This window comes from Diaphorina citri, unplaced genomic scaffold, assembly GCF_000475195.1.
Source record: "Diaphorina citri unplaced genomic scaffold, Diaci psyllid genome assembly version 1.1 scaffold474, whole genome shotgun sequence".
NCBI lineage: Eukaryota > Metazoa > Arthropoda > Insecta > Hemiptera > Psyllidae > Diaphorina > Diaphorina citri.
In genome coordinates, this window is record NW_007377909.1 from 229,342 (window position 1) to 254,272 (window position 24,931).

Below are 24,931 nucleotides of genomic sequence, written 5' to 3' on the forward strand. Positions count from 1 at the left end.
AAGGAGTCAAAAAGAAGTAAAGAGGGAGAGAGAAAACTCTTTAATGACTCTTTTGGATGCAGTGTCTCTCTCTAATACACAGTTGTTCTTCCCCTCTCTCTCTCCATTACCCTTTCTCTCTTTCTCTTCCCCTCTGCCCTCCTTTTCTCCATTTCTTTCTCTCTTTGTCCCCTAGTCTCTCTCTCTCTCTCTTCCTCTTTTTTGTCCTCCTCTTTCTGTTTCCCCTCTTTCTCCCTCTTTACTACTTTGTCTCCTTCTCTCTCCCTCTGCTATGATTAATGACAGTTCCTTCACACGTCAATCTCAGAAATTCACCCAAGCTTTGCCTCTCTCTCTCTCTCTCTCTCTCTCTCTCTCTCGCTCTCTCTCTCTCTCTCTTTCTCTTAGTTTCAACTTTTGTCTCAGGATATATTTCATGTCATTCACAATATCAGGCTGTTCAGTACCTTTGTGTCTGTATTGGCACTCCAATAATTAGCTCACAACTGTGAAGAACTGAAGAGGTTGGATAGAGGGAAATGTAACAACCGAGGTCATATCGTTCTGAAGGCGAAGAGAGAAGGACAGGATAGAAGAAAGTTCGCCGTTCCGAGAACGAATCTTTTCTGTTTAGGATCAAATCCGCGCCGGGCGGGAATCGAACTCGCGACCTAGCACTACCCTCCGACTTGCTTTGAAGGTTTGACAAGTGTTTATAAAATCTTATATTATAAGAACAAAAACTCATTCACAGTTCACATTTCATAGTTCACACACTGATCGCTCTATCTCGAGAACCACAACACCTAGAAAGCTGAAATTTGGTAGGAATATTCCTTTTATGGTCTAGGTGTGCAATAAGAAAGGATTTTGCGAAAATCTAAACCGATCCTGAGATAGGTATGATCAATTTTTCATCGCTAAAATCTCCATAAGAAATACACAGAAAGCAGAGTCTGCGGGAGAGAAAACTTTTCCTCGCTCGCCTAAATTTGAGTTTCGTTTATGTTTTTAGTTTGATAAAAATACAAGTTCGGCCATGCCTTTTCCACAAGCTTGGCCATGCCTCGGGATGAACTAGCGGGATTCCGGAGCGAAGCGACGGAATTCAGCTAGTAATATAATATGAGTGGGAATCTTCTTATATTAGGATTGAGTAGAGCAAAAGGTGAGGTGACGTCTTTTTGTAGTTAAGCTTACTCCGCTTACTCAGTACTCACAAATAGATGAAGAGACTACAAAGAGCTTCACAATATCCATGGCTCTCCCCAAGAAGTCTTCTTCTTATCGAGTTGATGTTCAAGTTTTCCTATGAAAACAAGTTCGACTATTTCTCTTCTGACTTCTCTATGCTAATTTTGTTCTCCTATCTCTAGGAATTACAAAAACTTGCTACCGCAGTGGATTACTTAATTAAAAATTTATAACATATGAGACTCGAATACTATAGTTACATCAACGGGAGTTTACCAAATGAATTAAATGCAGAGTACATAACTAGATGGCCGGAATTCGTAAGAAATAAGCAGAAAATGGAAACTTCGTTGACAATAAAGTGCCTGGGTACAGGATACTCATATTACCCAATCGCAAAAATACGACTGTCTTTGGATTTGGCAAAGCAAACTCCAATATGCCTCAGCCGCCTCTCTGCAGCTGTGACTAATCAGAGTGAAGTTGTGCATTGAATTTCAATGCCTTGCATTCCTTCCTGAGAGACAAAATTTGGTCATCTTCACATCAGTGAAATCTCAAATTGAGAAAACCTGACTGTGAAACAATAGAGCTGATGACAATCTAACTCATTATGTTAACAGGTAGCAGCTAGCTACTATTTGTGATTTGAGGAGGTAGGTAAGTGAGACTAGACTTGCTACTTCTAATGGATCTCAGGATTTGTCAAATTTGAAGTGATCTTTCTTGATTTTGGTGAACTGTTCGTTTGAGAAGAATCCTTTTGGAAAGCTACTGTTTATTTTGGAAACTAGAGACCTTCCAATAATATTATCTAAGAATTCTAAGATCTTCCTTCCTTTTTTGTAGCAAAATTAGTCATTCTGCACCTATGCATTCAAGATTGGAGTGAAAGGGGCGATTATTTCTCAACATAACTTATTCCAATGCTCATGTTGATTTCTACCAGGGCGTTCTTCCAGTTAACTCTCTACCATCTTTTTGTTTTTCATCTCTCAGTCCTGATACGGCTTCAACTCCCATCTGATCTAATTCCGAAGTGACATGACGCACCATAATTCCATCAATATCCGTAAACACAATCGTGTTGAAGATGTTCTCTCTCTGATGCCAGGTAAACCGATGCTATTTGGCCACACGCAAATTGGAAACGGTTGCAAAAATTATAATCGAGATCATTTTTTGGCTTTATGGTTTTCAGGACAAAATTTGCACCACCATTTTCGTGATCCTGGTAAAAAGACCTTTAATTTGATATATAGGTCGACCAGGTTTGGATAAGTCCCTTCTACGGGGACAGACAGACAGACCGAGCCCGAAGCGAATACAATAGTCCGTCCACTATACCTTTTATTATTAGTAATAATAAAGGAAGGAGGACTAAAAAACGAAAGAAAGAAGGAGAAAAAGAAGAAGAAATATAAAAAAGAAGCTTACTGGAAAAGCTCAAGGGAGAAAAGGCCAAAGCCTCTGCACGATTGAAATTTTGTTTGCTTTTCAAGTGTGTTTTATGTTTTATAGTTTGAATAAAACTGTTAAGTCCCTTATTGGCTCATTTTTATCCTCTTCTTTGCCCTCATTTTCTTCTTCCTCCTCCTTCTATGTTCTTCGTCTTATTCGACCTTCAGGTTCGTTTTGTTCCAATGTGTTGTTTTTCACTTCTTATCGCTTATCGCCTCGTTCGTTCTTTATTTTCTTCTGACAGCAAAAGGAAAGTCAACATCATGTGAAAATGTACAACAAAGTGGTGGCACACGCTTATGGATTTACCCGTATAAGTCCTGAGTTCCAGACAGAAGAACAATAAAGGCGTGAGCGTAACAATAGCAATTTATCGTAGGTATGTAAGGCCAGCCACTCACTATCAGGTAGACCTGACGACAGGTACACCTGATCAGGTCTAAGTGATAGTGTGTGTGTGTCCAGGTATACCAGATTAGGTGACCCTTTCAGCCGTACCTGTCAGATTTACCTGACAATGTGTGTGCTCATCAGGTTTCAGGTATACCTGATTAGGTGTACCTGTCAGGTCTACTTGATAGTGATTGGCTGGCCTAACTGATGTGCGTTGACTGGATATGACTTGAAAGGACGCCGGGCCGGGCCTGTCACGCATAGAAGTAGAACTCACAGAATAGAACAGCCAGCCTAGTTAGCTTAGTTGGTAGTGCGTCTGCCTTGTAAGCGCTAGGCCGCGGGTTCGATTCCCACCCGGGGCGGATTTTATACAACAAGAACAACAACGACAATAACAGCAACAGCAATCAAAATACCAACGTAAGACACCAAAGAATACCACCAAAGACACGTAGAGATACCACAGAAATCTCGTCCCTCAATTGCAGGTGGTCCTCTACTGCCAAGCCACATGCTGCTGGACCTAATTATTTTCTAGAGGGGTCTCAAAAGTTGGAATTTTTTGGTTTTTAAGATTGGAATTCTAGAATAAAAGTACCTCTGGGGCTATTACCTAGATATTATAATACTTATATCTGTGTATAGGTACAAAAGTTAGGTACTTATTATCTATTCCTAGTATCCTGTAGATACCTATAGTTCATCCAGATCAATGTGACAGCAATGAGTCATCAACCCAAAATGAAGGAACCAATCAGATTGCAGGAAATCCTTACATTGTTGCAATTCAGGTAAAGGTCTATTTTTGATAAACTCTCTCTTTTAAAATGCAGAGGTAGCTCTAAGTTCAGAGGTTGGATTCCAGAACAGGTAAGGTGGATATCGCCTTACCTGACTTTGTTTCACTGTCGGAGGAAACACTGTGCAATATAGCTTCCCGTCGCCTTACCTGACTTTGTTTCACCGTCGGAGGAAGCACTGTGCAATATACCTTCCCCTTTTAAAGAGTCTCTACCATTGCACATGTGACAGGTTTGGCAACAATGCCTATTTTTTCGCTGTCACATTGATCTGGACACACTATAGGTTTGATGATCTCAATTGGGGTCTAAAATAATGGGCCCATAGAACCCCGCATAGTGACATTAATGACCCCAAGAGACCACAGGAATAATCCCTTTTTCTTGGTGAGTTATTATGCCCACCATTCACCTTCAGACAGTCTGACAGGGCGCGAACTGTGAGACGTTTCAGACCTAACTCTAGACCTGCTTCGACGGGGGCATTACTAAGAAGTAGTTTGATTGTTTGATAAAGGGAACTGTAACTTCGGACGTTTTATCGTCCCGAAAGCGAAGAGAGAAGGAAGACAGGATAGGAGAAAGCCAGCCGTTCCGAGAACGGACCTTATCTGATTAGGATAAAGTTCGCCCCGAGCGGGCATTGAACCCGCGACCTAGCGCTTCTAAGTCGTGGGGTTTGATTCAATGTTAAACATGTAATACATGTACCCCACTTCAGACCTATTGTGGATTTCACGAACGACTTAATGAGAGATTTAAATAATGGGAGAATTTTTAATCATCCAAAAAGATATTTTAATAATCTAAAAAGGAGTTTTTAATGATCCAAAAAATAGTTTTTAGTGATCCAAAAAGGAGGAGTTTTTAAAAAACTCCTGTTTGGATCATTAAAAACTCCTTTTTTATCATTGAAAATTCTCCCATTAGTTAAATCTCTCATTAAGTCGTTGGTGAAACCCTAGTTCACAAAGGGTACAAGTGACATTTTTTTCGAAATCAAGTTATGTGTTAAAATGGGTTAGTAAAAATGATACCTAGGTATTATTTTTACGAAGTATCGTTTGTGCTCCGTGTTTATAAATCTTTCATTACCCCATTTTACACACATAGGTAACTCGATTTCGAAAAAAAAAAAAAAAAAAAAAAAAAAAAAATTTTACCCAAGATGATGATGAAGAAGGTGGAGAAGATGAAAAAGAAGAAGAAGATGAAGAAAAAGGTGGAGAAGAAGAAGGATGATGATGATGATGATGATGATGATGATGATGATGATGATGATGATGATGATGATGTGATGATGATGGATGATGATGATGATGATGATGATGATGATGATGATGATGATGATGATGATGATGATGATGATGATGATGATGATAATGATAATGATAATGATAATGATAATGATAATGATAATGATAATGATAATGATAATGATAATGATAATGATAATAACAATAAAGAAGATGAAGAGGAAGAATTAGGAGGAGGCGAGGAGAAATAGAAAGAAGAAGATTATCTGTAATAGATATAGACCAAGAGACAGTTTGTCAGAATGAAGTTGAAAACAAGATGGAGTGACAAAGAGTCAATTAGAGAGAGAGAGAGAGAGAGAGAGAGAGAGAGAGAGAGAGAGAGAGAGAGAGAGAGAGAGAGAGAGAGAGAGTTGACAATGAGTTCAAAATGGAAACCATAGAACTCCTCAAAAAAATACCATGGAGGTAAAAAAAAATCCCATTGTTTCGAATGAAGGAATCAGAATGAACGAGAGACTGATGTTTCGGAAGATAAAACAAACACAAACCAGACGCATTCTATATGTATAGAAGAAAAAGCAGAAGCAAAATGAGGAAGCTCTCTAAACACAATAAAAAGTAAACGGGGAAAAGCTAATGAAAAAACAAAAGACGGGAAATTCTCGAAAAATAAAAAAGAAAGAAAAGAGAACAAGAGGAAGAAGAAATAGAAGGAGAAGAAGAAGGAGGAGGAGACGAAGAAGAAGAAAAAGAAGGAGGAGGAGGAGAAGGAAGAAAAGTAGCATCAGAATCAGACAGAGAATGAGAAAAATAAAAAAGCAAAGAAGAGGAAGAGGAAGAAGAAAGAGAAGAAAACAAAGAAAAAGAAGGAAAAAAAAGAAGAAACACAAGAAAGAAATAAGTAGAATTGAGAAGGATGGGACCTATAGTGGTTCTAAGGATTTGTAAGGAAAGTAAGGATAGAGCAGAAAGGGAAAATGAGAGACACTGGACAAAAGACAGGCAGAGAACGAGTAAAAAGGAAGACAATTGAAGAAAAGGAAATACTCAAAGACAAGGAGAAACAGGGGGAGGGACAACAGTGAGAAGGAAAGAGGAGGGAGAATTAGGAAGAAAACAAGGAAAATTAAACAAAAGAAAGAAAAGGAAGGGGAGGAAATGAAATAAAAAAGAGAGGAGGAAAGGTGGAGAGGATAATAATAGAGGTGAGGATAGAAACCAGACTTCGGGAAGAGGATCTGTAACCAACTGAGGTCAAGGAGTCATCGAGAACAGCGTGCCTCAGAATGGGAGGCATTGGTGCACCTCGATTTACACCGGTAAGACGTACGCCCTTTGTACACTGGGTGCCACGGGTTTCGGCTGAGTGGAGGATTTCTTTACATTATTATTTTTATTATTATTACTTTATTTTTTTCGTCTAGGAAAGTAGGAAACGACCTTGGAAGTCCCTTTAAGGAGACAAATTGTATGAACGCCTTTCAATTCATTTGATTATGCAATACGCAAGAAATTGAATTAGTGGAGGTGACCAAGTCACTAATCCATATTTTCTGCTGAAAGAGAACCACCGTGAACATTAGGACGTGTTCCTTCATTTTATGAGCGCTTTGTCCACTAGTTACCCAATTCATTGATATTGTGAGCAGTAAAGCAGTAGATACTTAAAATGAGAGTAACACTCGTATTTATGAACAAGAATGATCGTTCTTAGATCAGTCTCAAGTCAAAATTGACGAATCAAATGCCTTGAGACTATGCTTAGCACGAGCTTAAGAGCCAGCATTTTGTTCATAAATATGGGTGTAAGAAGAGGGAGGGGTGAAAAACAGGTTTTGGGAACGCCTCATCTAATTTTACCCATGGAAAAAAAAGCACTAAATAGAATTAACCTAGAAACGCAAGAAGAAAGGAAAACAGGACCTTATCGTTCTACCACAGGTTTGTGTAGAAGACAAAGAGGGTGTTTCTGGTATTTCTTTTTATCGGAAGGAAGGGGGGGGGGAGCTGTTTCTTTATAGGTACAAAAGGAGCAAGAGAAAGAGAAGATGGAAGAAGGAAATGAGGAAGAAGAGCAGAAGGAGCAAGAGAAAGAAGAAAAGGAGGAGAAGGAGTAGGAGAAAGAAGAAAAGGAGAAAGAGCAAGAGGGAGAAGAAAGGGAAAAGGAAGAGGAGGAGAAAGAAGAAAAGGAGGAGGAGCAAGAGGAAGAAGAAAGAAGAAAAGGAGGAGAAGGAGTAGGAGAAAGAAAAAAAGGAGGAGGAGCAAGAGGAAGAAGAAAGTGTAAAGGAGGAGAAGGAGAAAGAAGAAAAGGAGGAGGAGCAAGAGGAAGAAGAAAGTGTAAAGGAGGAGAAGGAGAAAGAAGAAAAGGAGGAGGAGCAAGAGGAAGAAGAAAGTGTAAAGGAGGAGAAGGAGTAGGAGAAAGAAGAAAAGGAGGAGAAGAAGAAAAAGAAGAAGAAGAAGGGGAGGAGGAGGAGGAGGAGGAGAAAAATAAAAGCAGGAAAATGAGAGTTAAGGATTGCTCCTTTGACAAGGAAGCACGTTTGAGGAGGGGCTGTCTTTTGTTTTTCCTTTTCAAGTCACCGGTTTGTAAAAGACAACGTTTTGTATTGTTTCTCATGGATTCACTTCTTCCGGTGTAAACGGTAAACGTTTTTGTTGTTGTGAATGTTGTGAATATGATTTGTTGTTGTGAATGTTGTGAATATGATTTGTTGTTGTGAATGTTGTGTGTGGTTAGTATCTGGGCAGGTGACCGTTCAGATACCACTTTTTAAGAATTTTGTTTAGTTTGAGATAATGGTCAAGTACAATATCATACATATTTCTGGTCATGGTCTTCACTTGACTTTTTGAGATATAGGTATTACAGTTTAAAATACTTTTATTTTGTGGAAAAACGATTTTTTCTTTCCACAGATAAGGTTCCTCAGTCAATAACACTGGGTACAACACTAAGGTTTGTTTGCTGTTGTACCAGAGTTGCAGAGTAGTGGTCATTTAATAGTCATGTATTTACGTCAGATTTACCAAGCCATCACGCCAATAAACCAAACCATACCACTTTCGCTAGCACCACCAATGGTTAGAGAGAGATACGGCACCTACCTATTTTCCTGTGGAGAGCTAATTCCATAAAAAGGTGAGTACTCTTTTCATGGTTTTAATTAACATTGTTTGGACCGGGGGGAGTTAGTCTATTACTCTATTCCCATTTCAGCATTTAGCACAGTGTTTCTCAAAATATTGTACGGTGGCCAAAATTCAATTTTTGTTTCAATTTTTGTTTGTGCGTCAGTAGTCGGTACAGTGCCCTAAATCACCAAAGTATGGAAAAGTATCTTACAAGTGTAATAGCCAATGGAAAAGCAGAATTTTGAATTTGGACGAATCATATCGAAATATGGAATTGTAAATACTTTTCCATACTTTGGTGTTTTAGGGCACAGATGATATTTTCGCTCTTGTATTTTTTTCTTTTTAATTTCTTTTCCAAGGAATTTATTTTTTAACGAATGCCACCTCCAGTACCTAACGGTTGTTGAAATCAAATCGCCTGGATCTGAAAATAACATCAAGTGGTCCCCAAACAACTACGTTTAGTACAAGTGGTCCGTCACTTCAAAAAATAGTTTACCAACCCCTGAAATTGTCAGCTCAACTTTTTAATGTCGTCTTTATGAGCCATTTCCCCCCGCAGGTTTTTTGATATCTGGCGAAGTCATTAAAAACGTTACGAGCTTCCCCCCCCCCGGTGCAAATTAAAATGAAAATTAATAGATATCATCATTTATACTGGAATGAGCTCAGGAGATCCTACTTATGAGCTGAGCTGATAATTAGCTCTGGCTAATTAATAAATGAAGGAGAGAGAGAGAGAGAGAGAGAGAGAGAGAAGAAAAAGGGATAGAAAAGGTGTAGTTGTAGTATAATCAAGACGTTTTCAGGTGCATTTTAGCAGACTACTTTAACAGAACGACAAGCTATTGCCTCAAAGAAAAAGACGAAGAGAAGAAATGGGTTTCAGAAGACGAGAAATCGGTTCAGCTTCTGAACGAAAATATTACATCACAGCTACGCCACTGATATACCCAGGGTTAAAGTTCAGATGTATCGTTAAGGACAAGGCCATTACCGAACTTCTTACAGGAAGACGCGTAGGGCAGGGGGAGGGGACCTCCTGTGAGGTACAATTTTTTTCCTGCGAGCAATACACAACGTAATTTATCACTCGTGATTTCTAACAAGGAAAACGTCCGCCCTTTCCCCTCAACCCCCCCTCCATCTCTTCCTCCCCTCTATCTCTGCCTCCTTCCCCTCCACCAATATTCACCTCCAGTCTGTTTTAGTTCTCTAAGTTTTTCGCCCCTCCCTCCTCTTCCTTCTCCTCCCTTTTACATTACTTTCACTCAAGTGCTTCCTCAAAAGTGGAGACACTTAAGTGACTTGTGACAGGTGCAGTCCGGGATTATTCCTCCAGTCTGTTTTAGTTCTCTAAGTTTTTCGCCCCTCCGTTCTCCTTCTCTTCCTCCTCCCTTTTACATTACTTTCACTCAAGTGCTTCCTCAAAAGTGGAGACACTTAAGTGACTTGTGACAGGTGACCTCCAGTCTGTTTTAGTTCTCTAAGTTTTTCGCCCCTCCCTTCTCCTTCTCTTCCTCCTCCCTTTTACATTACTTTCACTCAAGTGCTTCCTCAAAAGTGGAGACACTTAAGTGACTTGTGACAGGTGGTGGAAAAGAAGATGATGATGAAGAAGGTGGAGAAGATGAAAAAGAAGAAGAAGATGAAGAAAAAGGTGGAGAAGAAGAAGTCAATTTATTTGATTATGCAATACGCAAGAAATTGAATTAGTGGAGGTGACCAAGTCACTAAGCCAGATTTTCTGCTGAAAGAGAACCACCCTGAACATTAGGACGTGTTCCTTCATTTTATGAGCGATTTGTCCACTAGTTACCTAATTCATTGATATTGTGAGTAGTAAAGCAGTAGATACTTAAAATGAGAGTAACACTCGTATTTATGAACAAGAATGATCGTTCTTAGATCAGTCTCAAGTCAAAATTGTAGCCTCAGTAATTTGAATTGTAAAATCAGCCCTTCTTCAGAATATTAGCCTCAGTAATTTGAATTTAAAATCAGCCCTTCCTTAGAATTAGCCTCAGTAATTTGAATTGTAAAATCAGCCCTTCCTTAGAATTAGCCTCAGTAATTTGAATTGTAAAATCAGCCCTTCTTTAGAATCAGCCGTAGTTGTAAAATCCCCTCGAAGATAATTAGCCTCGACTTTTAGTGTTGTAAATTCAGTCATGCCTTGGAATTAGCCTCAGTAATTTGAGTTGTAGAATCAGTGATTCCTTTTAACTAGCTTCGGTTGTGTTGAGTTGTAAAATCAATGCTTTCTTAGAATCAGAATGAGTTTTAAAATCAGTCCTTCCTTAGAATTAGCCTCGGTTGTGTTAAGTTATTAATTCAGTCCTTCTTGAGAATTAGAACCGCCTTTGTAAAATCAGTGTCAGTAATTTGAGTTTTAATATCACACTACTTCCTTAGAATCAGCCTCGGTTGTGTTGGGTTGTAGCTTTGGTAGATTTGAGTTGTAAAATCAGCCCTTGGAATCAGCCTCGGTTGTGTTGGGTTGTAGCCGTGGTAGATTTGAGTTGTAAAATCAGCCCTTGGAATCAGCCTCGGTTGTGTTGGGTTATCGGTTTTAAAATCAGTCCTTCCTTAGAATTAGCCTCGGTTAAGTTATTAATTCAGTCCTTCTTGAGAATTAGAACAGCTTTTGTAAAATCAGTATCAGTAATTTGAGTTTTAATATCACACTACTTCCTTAGAATCAGCCTCGGTTGTGTTGGGTTGTAGCCGTGGTAGATTTGAGTTGTAAAATCAGCCCTTGGAATCAGCCTCGGTTGTGTTGGGTTGTAGCTGTGGTAGATTTGAGTTGTAAAATCAGCCCTTGGAATCAGCCTCGGTTGTAAATTCAGCCCTTCCTTAGAATCAGCCTCCGTTGTGTTGGGTTGTAGCTGTGGTAGATTTGAGTTGTAAAATCAGCCCTTGGAATCAGCCTCGGTTGTAAATTAAGCCCTTTCTTAGAATCAGCCTCGGTAGTAAAATCAGCTCTTCCTTCTTCTCGCTACCACGAGTTCGACGAGTCCCTGTTTGGTTTTCTTGAAGATGGTGATGGCCTCGGCATGGGTTCGGCCTTGTAGAGGCTCATTATTGAACAATAATATCTCGTCACCTGAAATCAGAGAAGAGGACAACGATCGAGATTATTGGTGGTGTAGTGGTCAAGACGCTCGCCTGGTAAACAGGAGGGCAAGGGTTCAATCCCAGCCTAGGTATGGAATTTTTCCTCATTTTGTGAATTTGACACAATATTAATTAGTAGTAGCCTACTGCTGGAGTAAAGGGACTATTCAGTCTTATGCGAGCAGTATAAATAAGCACTATTACCTACCTCGGTGGTGTAGTGGTCAAGACGCTCGCCTGGTAAACAGGAGGGCGTGGGTTCAATCCCAGCCGAGGTATGGAATTTCCTCATTTTGTCAATTTGACACAATATTAATTAGCAGTAGCCTACTCATGGAGTAAAGGGACTATTCAGTCTTATGCGAGCAGTATAAATTTTAATTTAAGCAAGGGTCTATTTAAATAAATTGTATTTTTTTTTTTTTTTTTTTAATACCTATTGTACCAAATACATGAGACCATGCTTGGCTGCGGGAGTAAAGGGACTTTTCAGTCTCATTCTGGCAGTATAAGCAGGGTATATTCTATTCTATTCTATAAATAAATAAGCACTATTATTATTCCCGGGTTCGATTCCTGCTAGGGTCGAAGTTTTTTCGCCTCTATGCTTCGAGTTCGGGGTGCATTTAGCCTCCTGAGGACAATTGAGTAGGAGGACATTGGAAGGACGATAAAATCTTAGCGGCTACAGTTCTCTTGAAACTGGCCACACTAATAAAATTAAACCGATGAAATCCTTCTTTCTGATTCTACTCTCCCTCTTTTATTTTTCTCTCTTCTTTTAATGTAGACTATTAAGCTGAGAAAAACCGGGCTCACTTAAAAAAAAAGCTCTAAAAAATACATATTCCGAAAATAAAGAAATAGAACTCACCTTCCACAAGTAGACCGCTCTCGGCCGCCTGCCCATGAGGGAAGATCGTCTTGACAAAGATGCCCATTTCGCCCTTGGGTGAATCGACCCCGCCAACTATACTGAATCCTAGGGACTTCTTGCCCGGGCCTTTCTCGAAGGAGACGCGTACCAGGGTCGGCTCACACGTTTGGGGCCGGGAACGGAATGCGCTGCGACTGGCAAGGAGCGAGTGGAGAAGCCCGAAACCTCCCGAAGAAGTTTTGGCTAGTTCGGTTGAAGTCGGGGACTCTTGGTTGGTGTTCGACACGGAATCGGTTAAATTCGTCAAGGCTTGGTTGGAGTTTGTAGCATTCGGGGACGCTCGGTTGGTGTTTGACACGGAATCGGTTGAACTCGGTACTTGGTTTGAAGTTGGCAAGTTTTGGTTGGAGTTTGGTAAGCTTTGGTTTGACTTTGGCAAGCTTTGGTTAGCGTTTGACCTTGAACTGGAGTTGGAATTTGACATGAAATCGCTTGAACTCGGAAGAACTTCGTTTGAGTTCGGGAAGTTTTGGATGACCTTCGCATCTCGGCGGACACAGTTCCGAAGAACGTCAGGTACGTGTCCCATTTCATCAAGGCGAACTTCGCTGGCAGTGTCTACAAGGCTTCTGTATTCTTTAGTGGAATTAGTCGAAGCGTTAACATTTTCAGTTCGACTTAGACAATCTTTTAAATCTTCAGTTCGACTTCGATAAGCCTTCACATCTTCACTTCTATGTTGATTAGGGTTATTCTGTTGAGAACGCCTCTTTCTATCAAGAGAGCTGACTTTGCGTTGAATGTTCGGACTTGAACTGTGCAAGGGGACCATCGCCCGCGGCGCAAACTCTTCAAGGTCAAATGATTTCGGTCGTTGCGCGCTTGGATTCTGAGGAGACATGAGTGCGCCAGTTCGGAGCGCAAGATTCAGCGCTCTTACTAGATCGTTTTCAAGGGAATTCTCGTCGTTTTGCGCAGGTGTCGGTTCGACGGACTTCTTGGACGATCTCTTAGATCGACGATTGGCTTCGTGCCGATTCGACAATCCTCGGCTCTCTTCGTTGGAGAAGATCGCTTTCGATTTCAAAGAGACGTGCTCCGCTTTTCGGACTTGATTGCGGACCGATTTTCTGTCTTGTGATTTCCTGCTGTCTACCGCAGGAAGTGGATCGCTTTGACGTGATCGCATTGTTTCCTCACGCCTTGAAGCGACTTGACTTGTCTGCGGCGAATGGTTGCCAAGAGTGAAGAGCGGTGTAGCGATCGAGGACATAATTTGACCGTGAGAGTTAGTGACTAGAGAATTTCCAACAATGTTGTTACTCGATACAGCATTTTTGAAGTGTGTTGTACCGGTTTGAGGACCAATTTCGATGGCAGCCTTAACGATTGGACCATTTTCAGTCGGAGATTCGGTTTGAAGACTTCTTTTCGGACCGTTTTCAGATTGAGATTCACCGATTTGAAGCTTTCTTTGAGCGTACGTACTACTTCCAGCGGTGTTTCCGACAGACGGGTTAGTCTGACTATTCCGCTGACGGCGACCGACTTGGTAGTTTGGCACTAAGGTAGATACCCAAATCCTCATCAGGATGTTGTTTGATGAGACGAACCAACTCCAAACTGGTTGTGTCTTCAGTGGATGGAACTTTCTGACCATGTCTGTAAAGGCGAAAAAAGCAATAACAAAATTAGGTTCACAAAAATTCACTAGATAATGATATCTCAAACTTTCCAAGCTAACTAGGCTTGCAGATATTTATAATTAATTAATAATGCACTTCATCTAACATCATTCCAGAGGGCAACGTGCTCACTGCTCATGATACTCGAGCAATCGTCCCTTTGGATGGCCAGGTATATTTTCTGAACCAAGTACTGACGCGAGCGAGAATCACCAGAAACGCGATGTAGGGCGGCTCCAACCTAATTAATTAGCTAATCATTTATAGCTGAAAAAATAATACAATAAATAGACTGACCTTTTCGTGTCAGCACGAGCCGGAGCTCCGGTTTTGACAAACATGCGGCGCGTGAACTGGGGCCGGTCTGATTTCCGCTGAGGTTCTCCTTGTCCACGAGCCTCCAAACTTTGCTGCGACTGGACTTTCTTGTAGAATAAGTTCATCGAGGGCGACACGAAGGCGCTGTCTACAGCACGGACAGGTTTGTCCACAGAATTGACAGGTTTGTCCATAGAATTCACAGGTTTGTCCACAGAACTGACAGGTTTGTCCACGGAATTGACTGGTTTGTCCACAGAACGGACGGGTTTGTCCACGGAATTGACAGGTTTGTCCACAGAACTGACAGATATGCTTCCAGAGTGACAAAAAGCGTCCAAGGAGCTGTGTGGGGGAAGAGCGGGTAGACGGCCTTTACTCGGTGTATTCTCAGAAAGTGATTCATCGTTTGGTCTGCTTTCAGGGACTCTATTACACGAGTTCTCTTCGGGTGGTTCCGGACAACTCCGCCCCGCGATGCAGCCAAACTTGAACTCAACATTCTCGTAAATATCGTCGTCAACTTCATTGGAAACCCGATCACACCCGAAGTCACCTCCATCTTCGCTTAACTTCGGCAGTTTGGTTTCAAAGTTAAATATGTACTCGTAATCCCCGTCGTCGGATTGGGTGTTTCCGTGATCCATTTCGACGATTCGGTTTTTCTCGCCATTCGATTGGTCGAAACAGATGAACGAGTAGGTTTCGTGAGCCTCGCCCTGATTGGACGGTTGAGCGTGCAACTTTGCCAACAACGAGTTGCCGTCATTTGTTGCCAAGTGTCCATCTTTTGCAAAGTCGCGTGTTGCTTTTATGAGCAGAGGATTGGAATTCGTCTGACCTTTGACACTTGACCGTTCTAAGATGTCCAAATTAGAGACGCTATTTAGGACAGGATTTGGCGGACACTTTAATCCTCCTTTCGATGAACACAAAACAGAGGAAGGTTCTACAAAATCATAGACGTCCTCCACGGATTTGTCTGTAGCTGAGGTGTTAGCGTGTGGCGCCTTTGGCGCTCCGTTGGCTTCGAATGGACCATCACCCGTTGGGACATCCTCAAATCGGGCCACAAGATCTGGGCGGCCGGCTCTTCCAAGGGCCTTCGCCCCATCTGTACCGTCGACACTGGTCCCTTGGTTCAGGTAAAGCGGCAGACTCAGGTAGTCTCCTACTTCGATCAGTGGCGGAGACGGGGTGCCAAAGTTGAAGTGTTCGGAGTTAGGACTATGTTGTTCGGACTGACGGGTGGTGGAGTCAGAATCGTATCCTGATTCGTTGGAGCTAATGTAGGCGCAGTGGTGTAGGCTGACTGGAACGTTGAGGTTGGACATGGCTGCCACGGTTGGTGTTGGGTAGAGGTTGATGGGCAGGTTGATGTGGGGCAGAGGTTTTGATACATCGGAGAGGTTTGGCTTTCCATCGGTGCCAACCAAATCGGTTGAACGATGCGCGGTCACTTCGGTTGACCCGTTTGTCTGACTGGGCTTGTAATCATTTACTAAAGACATGGAATCACTAGATTTGTAATCATTTGCTAAAGCCTTGCAATCACTCAATTTGTAATCATTTGCTAGGGACTTGCAATCACTGGATTTGTAATCATTTGACAGAGACTTGGAATCGCACGATTTGTAATCGTTCGTCAACGATTTGTAATCGTTGAGCAACAGGAAGTTCTGTTTTCGTCGACACTTGAAGTTGTATAAATAGTTCATATCCATCACTTCTTCGTTTAGAGATGGCGAGAACAAGGGACGGTTCTCACTTAACGTCAAATCGCTACGGATAGCTCCTTTGTTTTGAGAACCACATGGAGTTTGGGAACTGCTTTGAGAAGTACTTTGACTTTGAGGACTTCTTTGACTTTGAGAACTATTGTTACTTTGAGAATTGTTTTGAGGACTATTATTACTTTGGGAACTTCTTTGAGGACTACTTTGACTTTGAGAACATTGACTTTCGTTCGAAGACCCTTTCGGAGCCTGTGTCGATTGTACCGAACCAACCTTTTTTGTTTATAAATTATAATATTAGGTATTACATGTACATAAAATACACGAGAATTACAAGGAAAGGGCGAAATTATTGCCTAAGGCAATCTCTGCCATTCAACCAATCGTAGTCAGCACCTACCGAAAGTCCAGTCTGTGGCCGCACTCCCCAGTTCGCCATTCCTGACGCGTCTCCAAATGGAGCTCCGCCTCCTCATGCGGCCGTCTTCACCACCGTCACCCTGACTGGACGGCCCGGCCTCTGAACACTGCCTGGCCTCCGACTTCCGCATCAGGTCGAACGTTTTGGCCACTTTGGTCCACGTGGAGGACTCTGGGGAAGAGAATAAGAATAGAATAGAAAATAGGCTAGATTCTAGTGAGAGAGAATGGAATATAAATTGAATGGAATAGGGTGGATTGATGCAATTTTGAGACCGTGGAATTTTGAGACATCAACTTGGTCTCAAATGAGATGATTGTGGACTACAGGAAGTATGTCATTTTGAGACCATTAAAGTTGCTATGTCAAAATTACCGCAACTCAAACTACAACTTTTAGAGGTTTTATAGAGAGAACCGTAACTATAAAGGTGTTATCGTCCCGAAATCTGTTTAGGGCACTTTAGGGTAAAGTTCGCCCCGACTGTTAATCTAGTGACCTAGCTAGTACTTAGAACTTAGAAGCTAGAAGGAAGCTAACTAGTGTGGGCTACTGAAGGCGTAGTTACTCACTTCTTTTGCTGACTGCCCCGTCATTACTCCGCGTATCCATGTCAGGAGCTTCAGTCAAAGGACAATCTTCAGCCTCTGTGTTTGTGTCGGCAGTTACAGACTGGCCGCTGGGTTTGATTCCGAAGAGTTTCATGCTGATTCAGAGTTGAATTCCTGTGAACAAAGAAACAATGTTCTGATTAACTTCATCCAGGGCTGTATCCAGGATTTTGCCGAGGGGGGGCCGAGGGTCCAAAATTCAATTTTCAATTGCCGTTCTAATTAAAAAATTCAAAGAGTTGTGACGTCAGATTTCACGTCAAAATGCGCAGAAACGCTTGCGCACAAACGAAGCGGGAGTCGTGAATTATGACGTTATCGCCTACGGGAGTGTATGCCGTGACGTCAAACTTCACGATTTACCGGTATTTTTTAAATCGATTTATCTCGGTATCTAGAAGTCGTAGAAGAAAAAGAAAAATTCCATTGGTCCTCATTTTTCCTGCTCTATGACTTTGAAACATCACCTAAGTAAGCGCAACTGATCTATTCTAATGTCATTTAAAACCTTGGCAGACACGAAACAAATAAAACCGTCCATCCTGTAAAATTCTTACGTAATCTTTGTTCTTGAATTCTTGATAGATTTAATTCCTCATTTCTTGTTGACACATTTTGCCTGCGGCAAATTCTTTTCATACAATCATGGAATCATGATGGGTAATACCAGATGATCCAAATAGACTTATACCTCCGGCTCTGTTAGGTACACAACATAGTAATATAGGTATGATGACTGATGAGCTGATGACTTGATGACCTACCGTAAATCTACTTTCGTCTCTCGCCAACTCTCCATCAATAGAAATATCTGATGGCTACCTCGGTTTTTTAGGTACATATGTACAAAAAAAAAAAAAAAAAAAAAAAAAAATTGGGGGGAAAAACCCCACGATTTTTTTTAACTTTTGGGAAACACGTTTTTAAAAAAAAAAAAAAAAAAAATCCCGCCCCGCGACTTTCCTTATCCTATTGAGTGATTCTTATTTGGTGTTTTTCTACCCTAACTTTTACAATATCTCTAACGGTTTAGCTGAAAACCGCCAAAAAACGGTCGAAAACCGGCAAAACGCGATCGAAATACCGCCAACCGTAGCGTCTATCTCAACCAAAATTTTAGTGTCGCATCCCTGTTACATTTGACAGCTGCATGCCAAATTTCAAGTCTCTCTAGCTCTTACCGTTCTCGAAATATTTTGTTTACAGACAGGCCACAGAAGGACAGACAGACACACACACAGACCAATGACTGAAACTTTGTATTTAGGCTCTAGGGACCTCAAAACGTGTTTTGACACTAAAAACTGACCATCGAAATTTTGACCCGATTACATTACTTTCCTTCCTATAGGATAAGGAAAGTAAAAACTGGTGACCCTGACGAAGAAAACGAGACCAAACTACCTAATTAATTAAATTTTGGCGGCAATGCACTTTTACTTTTTTATACAGGTACCTACCCAAGGGAAGGTAGATACATAATTATATAGATATAGGTAACTATTGACATACCTATGTAAATTTGCAATTTACTCTCTGTCAAACAAGATCTACTTTTTTTTTGTCGGTGTGCACCTAACTACATAGTGTTCCTATAGGTAGGTACTTTTTTTGCTCCAAAAACCTGTTGGCTTGTGTCGATGTCTGATCTTGATTAGTGTCCTTAACATGGTCATTATCATTAGATTCATTAGAATTTTGATCTACATACGAGATCAAACATTAGAATCATTAGAATTTGATCTACATACGAGATCAAACATTAGACTCAATAGAATTTGATCTACACACGAGATTAAACATTAGAATTTTGATCTACATACGAGATTAAACATTAGAATTTTGAATCTACATACGAGATTAAACATTAGAATTTTGATCTACATACGAGATCAAACATTAGACTCATTAGAATTTGATCTACATACGAGATCAAACATTAGAATCATTAGAATTTGATCTACATACGAGATTAAACATTAGAATTTTAATCTACATATGAGATCAAACATTATATAGGTAATAATAATAATCATAATAATAATAATGATGATGATAATAATAATTATATTGTAGGTAATTTAGCTAGGTAAATATGTAGTAAGATAATTTTGTACTCATAATAATGGCTGAGGGCAGTTATTAAGTGTGACATAATACCGACTTTTTATTTTCATATCACTAAGATATTTTTTATTTTATTATTATTAATTGATTTTTTTTTATTATTAATTTTTCTCTCTCTTTTTCACCTTGCATATTTCTGCAACCTGTCCATGTTGGCACTTGTTGGCTTGTTGGCTCATTCTGCGCTGCTGGCAAAAAGTTTACCAACCGGTAAGTAAGTGGTTAGGTCAGAAACAGAAATGCTTTACTTATGATAACATAGTTATAATTAAGTAGTGGTAGAATCACTTTACTAGTAAGAAGAAGAAAAAAAAACTTTACTAATAATGATAAGTAGGTAATATTTAAAATACATAATTAGGTGGTAGTAATAGATAATTAGCATATTAAGTGGTAGATAATCAGGGCACGGTTACTCCAGTGGTAAGACACTTGCCATTCTGAAGGTCGTCAACATCATCTCGTGATAGAAATTAATCAATTCATAAATTAAATTAATTGTGGTGAAGCTGTAGGAGATTGTAGTTTCTTCACTCCTCTTCTTCTTTTTTCTTCGCCTTTTCCCGTGTACAGACGGGGTCGGCGTTTTTCGTCAGCCTCTCAATCAGCCCTAACTAGGGTGATTGCTTTTGGCTGACATAAGACATTTGTTTTTGGCTACAAAAAAATTACGACTGGCTGGGAGACTTGGAAATTTACGAGTGTATCTAGGGTATGTAATGTATTATTATGAGATGATGTAGAGCTGTTATCTTGTTAAACCAAACAACACACAAGCACCGCTTTGTGGGCCGTGAAACCCTAAAACTTCAAACACAGAAAGATCATTCTAGATCTTTCTACAATCAAGATCCTCCTAGATCAAACAAAAAGAGGAGAACCATGTTACAGTTTTAGATCTTTTTAACCCTTCAAGGCATGGAGCCCTAGATCAAATAGGAATCTTTTAACCCGTGGAGGCAAGGAGAGAAAATGGAGGACCACAGTGATCATTTTCTAGATATCTCATCTTGAATCTAGTAGTTAGGACCTAGGTAGATCAAATAAAAGAGAACCATCTTTTTGTCTTTAATAAAAATAAAAACAAAGTAAAGACACGTCCTTAGCAAAATCTACCGTAAAAGGATAAAGTAATATATCAATTTAGTATTTAGGCCGCGGGTTCGATTCCCGCCCGGGGCGGATTTTATATTGATGGGATAATGTTCGTTCTCGGAACGGCCGGCTTTCTCCTATCCTCAACTTTGTTTGCGGGAAGATTTTTCAAAGAGCCCTTCAGACTTTTCTAGAGAATCTGCCTTAAAGCAGGCGTTTTCTGGTTCTAAGCTGACAGTAGAGACTTCTAAGTCCAATCTGACAGTAGCTTTGGCAGCATTGGGGTAACTGTCTTCACCACTCTTGAGACTTCTGTTGTCTTCAACATGTATGGAATTGTCTACGTCTCGAACATGTGTATTTGGAGAGTTTGGTACATCACCATTGTCTCTGTTTTCGATATTTTCTCTTAGTTCTCGATTGGCCTGCTCAGTTAAACTGTTTGCAGTAATGTCTTCAAGTCTGGACTCTGTAGAGACACCACTCTCAATTGGTTCTTGGTCGATTCCATCGCTAACTAAACGCGAATCGGTTAGATCCACCGTGTTGATCTTTTTCGTTAACGTTTTGCGGCGTTGCTTTTTGCTTTTCGTTGTTTTGTGCAACGAACTCGCGATTGTTTTTCCACCGGTGCCTTCGATGTATGTGGATTTTACGTTGCGACTATAGCGGGGTTTCATTTCCACTTTGTTGGTGATGTCTGTTGTGTGGGGGTTTTTTGCGTCAACTCTGTTGATGATATCTGCTATTTTGGGTATTTTAGAAGAGTCTGATATAGTATCATCAGTTGTAAAGGACTTTGAAGGTATTCTCTCAGTGTTTTCAGTAGCACTGATGGATTCATCTACGTTTCTGTGACTAGTTTGTCGGAGCACTACTTCTTCACTAACCATTCCGTTATTTCCATTGATCCTTCTACCAATTCCTTCTTCGCCTTTGACAATATCACCTCTTCTTTGGTGGCCACTTGGCAAATGACTTTGTCCCTCAGCAATTTGGTCACTTTCCAGCGCTTTCCTCATTTCTTTGTCAATTTTCAATACTCCATCTTTGCTTCCTCTTTCCACTTCTCTTTCAACTTCAACTTCTGTCGTCCCTTCGTCAATTCTCAATGCTCCATCTTTCGTCCCTCCGTCATTTTTCAAAGCTCCGTCTTCGTTACTTCCTCTACTAGTTTGTCCATCGCTCACGGCTCCATCGCTTCTCAGATCAGATATCCTCTTCAGCCTTTCCCCCAATTGGTCCCCATTCAATCCTCGGCCTCTGGCCAACAGAATGTCCACATAGTAACGGCCACTGGAAGGGTCGTACTGGTGGCCGTTAATGATGGTCTGGATGGAGGCCAGGTTGGAGATGCCCGGGAGGGGATGGCCGTTGACCGTCACGAGCTCATCACCGGTGTGGATGTGATGGGTTCTGTGAAGGAGAAGAGAGGACGGTTTAGTTGAATTATCCACGATTTCCCATTTTCGCTTTTTTAAAGCCCATTTTCTGTCTTTTAAAGGAAAGGATACAAAATCTAGTTTAACAAGTTCGCACTAGGTGGCGTCTCCTCAACCTGAAAATTTCTAGGTTTGGCATTGGCTGGCTAGCTAATAAAATTTCAGAAGAAATATAGAATATTCCAAGGCCCTTTTTTACTGTACGTACTGATTACTAGGTAATTGTTTTCTACTGACTATCTATTTAATACTTACTGAACTAGCTATTTCATACTTACTGACTAGCTATTTTGCCTGGCTCCAGTTTAACCACAATGTATTTGGTTTGCATGCTGTCCACAGCCTTCCAGTTTCGTCTAGCAGCTCCAGATATTCTCTGGCTAGACCTTTAGGTATTGATTGAGCCTCTTTAGATTTGGTAACATTGGTTTCATCAGTTTCGTCACTGAGAAGTTCCAGGTATTGATTGTCCGGCACTCTCATGAGATCTTCACGGGGCTTCTGGTCACTCGAATTAGTCCTTTCGTGATTGTTTGAGCTTCTTTTGTCTTTACTTGTACTGTGTCTGGTCATTTGGCAGTTTCCGGTATGTTCATCAACGAAGTCGTGTTTTATTACGCATTGGCGTTTACGACACCGCTCGCTAGAATCTTCAGTAGCTTGACTAGATGTGCATGGATTGCTTGGTTTGGGAACAGAATTGTTGGATTTCTTTACAGAAAAGTCATTACTTGGGCTATTTTCTTTGGTGTGTCTAGGAATCCCATTACTTGGGCTATTGCTGTTAGACAAGTCATAAGTTGGATTGCCTATTGGACCATTTCTATTGTTTCTTTCTACAATCTCTTTAGATCTTGTACTATTTTTACTAGCTGCACTCTCATTGCTTGCTGGACTTCCATTGTCTTTACAGACCCTGGAACTTGGACTTTTGGTGGCGCAGTCACGAATAGTTTCATCACCAATAGAGCTCCAACTTATGTCTCTAGCAACATCAGGATTGTTATCAGGTTGGTTCAACCGACTTTTTGTTTCTTCGCATCTAACACCATCTGTGCTCAAAGACTGGTCGTTCCCAGCGCTATAGAGAGCCAAATCTGAACTGTACAACCTTTCACATTGCTCGCGGCTAGCAAAGTCCTTGTAGTGACGGTCGATCGTGTTGTATTTGGTATCGCTCAAAGGCGATTTTGTCGATTTCCCCGTTCGGTCGCTTCCGGATGAATTCGGATCCCCGATGTTTTCCCGATCCCGTTTCAGTTTTTCGATGAAGTGCGGATTGTTCATGAACACATGCCGTGAAAATTGAACAGCTTTGCCGTTGGGAGGCTCTTGCTCGGGTAAGTTTGTGAGGCGAGACCGCACGAACGCGTACGGGAAGGTAGACTTCTTGCCCGCTGGAGGATTTTTGGCGTCGGCTTCGTGAGATTTGGACTTGGCTGTCGAAGAAGCCCGAGTGGTGGCGTTTTTCGGAGGCAGAGCCGGGGGTTCGTTTTCTGACTTCCCTGTGGTTTCTCTTTTTGAGCTTCCTCGGATTGAACTACCTTCCAGCGTTGACATTTGAGGTTTTGGGCTTTCGTGGTGTCTTTTGTCAGACCTTTCACCGAAGGAATTTGGCTCCAAATCAGGTGTACTAGGGGAGAAGGCGCAGTTATCAATCCCGCCCCCACTTTCGCGGGATTTGTACAGCCTGTGCCTTCGAACTGGGGTGCCGTTCTGATGAAGGGTGCCAGATTGGACACTGTTATTCCTTCCCTGGGACATGTCCACGTATTTATCACCATCGTGGTCTATTCCCTTGATTGTTTCGTCAAGGCTAAAATGTGAAACATCTCTCACAGCCAAAATTTTGCTTTCTTCCTGTACATCCTCGTAACCTCTTGCTAGCCTTCTTCCAAAGTAGCTCCCGTTTTGTCTGTTATCTTTCCTATCCAGCGAACTGAACTTGTTTCTGTCCAGGGAATTGTAGTCATCGCCGTATTCCAGGCCGTTTCGCAAGTCCAAATAAAGGCCGTTCTCACTGGAGACGCTTCGACATTTCAAGTTCCGCTGGTGAACACTAGAGCAAGCCCGTTTCCAATGGCTTAACGGATTGCTCACGTGACCGGATTTCGAACCATTCTGACAACTATATTCCCGAGATTTTTCGATCGGACGCCTGTCTTCCCACGAGGGTTGCCGAAGCTCCTCGTGCAAACTCGTGGACTCCCACAGATCGGACTCTTCGTCTGTGATCGTGTTTGGTGGTCTATCACCGTTTGCACCGCTGAGAGCACCGTTTCTCGTGAGGAACTCTCGAACGTTGCGAAACGTCGCGTTCTCATCGCCGTTCTCGAGAAGGAAGTCTCGAATCAGGCTATGCGTGGACTCAGACAGGTTCCCTGGGGCATCTCCCACGCTATGGTAACTCGCGAAGTTCGCCAAATGACCTGTGGACGGGAAACTTTCAGTTGTACTCAATTCGTGAAAGCTGCGCCCGTTGTGGCACCCCCGTCCGGAGGTCAAACTATCGCCCAACTGTCCCAAACCACCTTGACGGTCGATGAGTCGATCCAACGCGTTTAGGCGGTCACAACTGATCGTCTTCTCTTCTTGAATACTATGCGATGGAGAACTCAACGGTGACGATGACATCAAATGCGATGTTGAAATCGATCGATACAGACTTTCCGCGTAGGGGATAGCGTTTGACTTCCCACCGTTGGTATACTTGTAAGAATTGCTGGAGCTAGTGGATGCGTTGGAATGGGATTGGTTGGAGACTTTCTGGAACAAACTCTTGAAGGACGGGTGACCCGAATGGTCTTTGAGACTAGAGTCCTTCCCAGAGTGTGTGCTCGTTGAGTGACCACCGAATCCACCGAGGCCATTTTGACTAGTTCCCTCTCTAGACGAAGGTTTGAAGCTTTTGCTATTGGACATTTCCGCCCCGTGATTGGTTGAGCTGTAAGTGGGCGGAGCTATGTTGGATTTGGAGGAGGGGGAAGTGGATAGAGAGCTCTGGTTGGACGAGAGGACGAGACTGTAGCGTTTCTCGCGCGAAGATTTGGGCGTGAGAGGCGGGGCTTCTGAAAAGAAAGGAGAAAAGAATGAATTAAAATTTGGCAACCAGTCAGCGGCGAAAGCATGTTTAATGCACATATACAAAAGGCCCAATCTGAGGCTTAGGTGTAGGGCCTAGAAGATGGGTTAAGCTTCTACGTTGAATACACCAGTTTCCCATTAATCACTAAAGTTAAGCAGCACTGAGTGTGTTTAATATTCTTCTATACTAACTA

At 41.5% G+C, this 24,931-nt stretch overlaps 1 protein-coding gene across 1 annotated transcript; it reads right to left on the minus strand.

Annotated features, from left to right (window-relative positions):
• Nucleotides 1-10,795: 10,795 nt before the first annotated feature.
• Nucleotides 10,796-24,721, minus strand: LOC113467427 (the record flags this gene model as incomplete). Its single annotated transcript, XM_026823618.1, has 7 exons — nt 10,796-11,330; nt 12,216-13,880; nt 14,217-16,016; nt 16,358-16,549; nt 16,951-17,084; nt 20,389-21,627; nt 21,997-24,721. Coding segments are annotated over 7 exons (7,883 nt in total), but the record flags the coding sequence as incomplete, so codon positions are not given.
• Between the last annotated feature and the right edge of the window lie 210 nt (nt 24,722-24,931).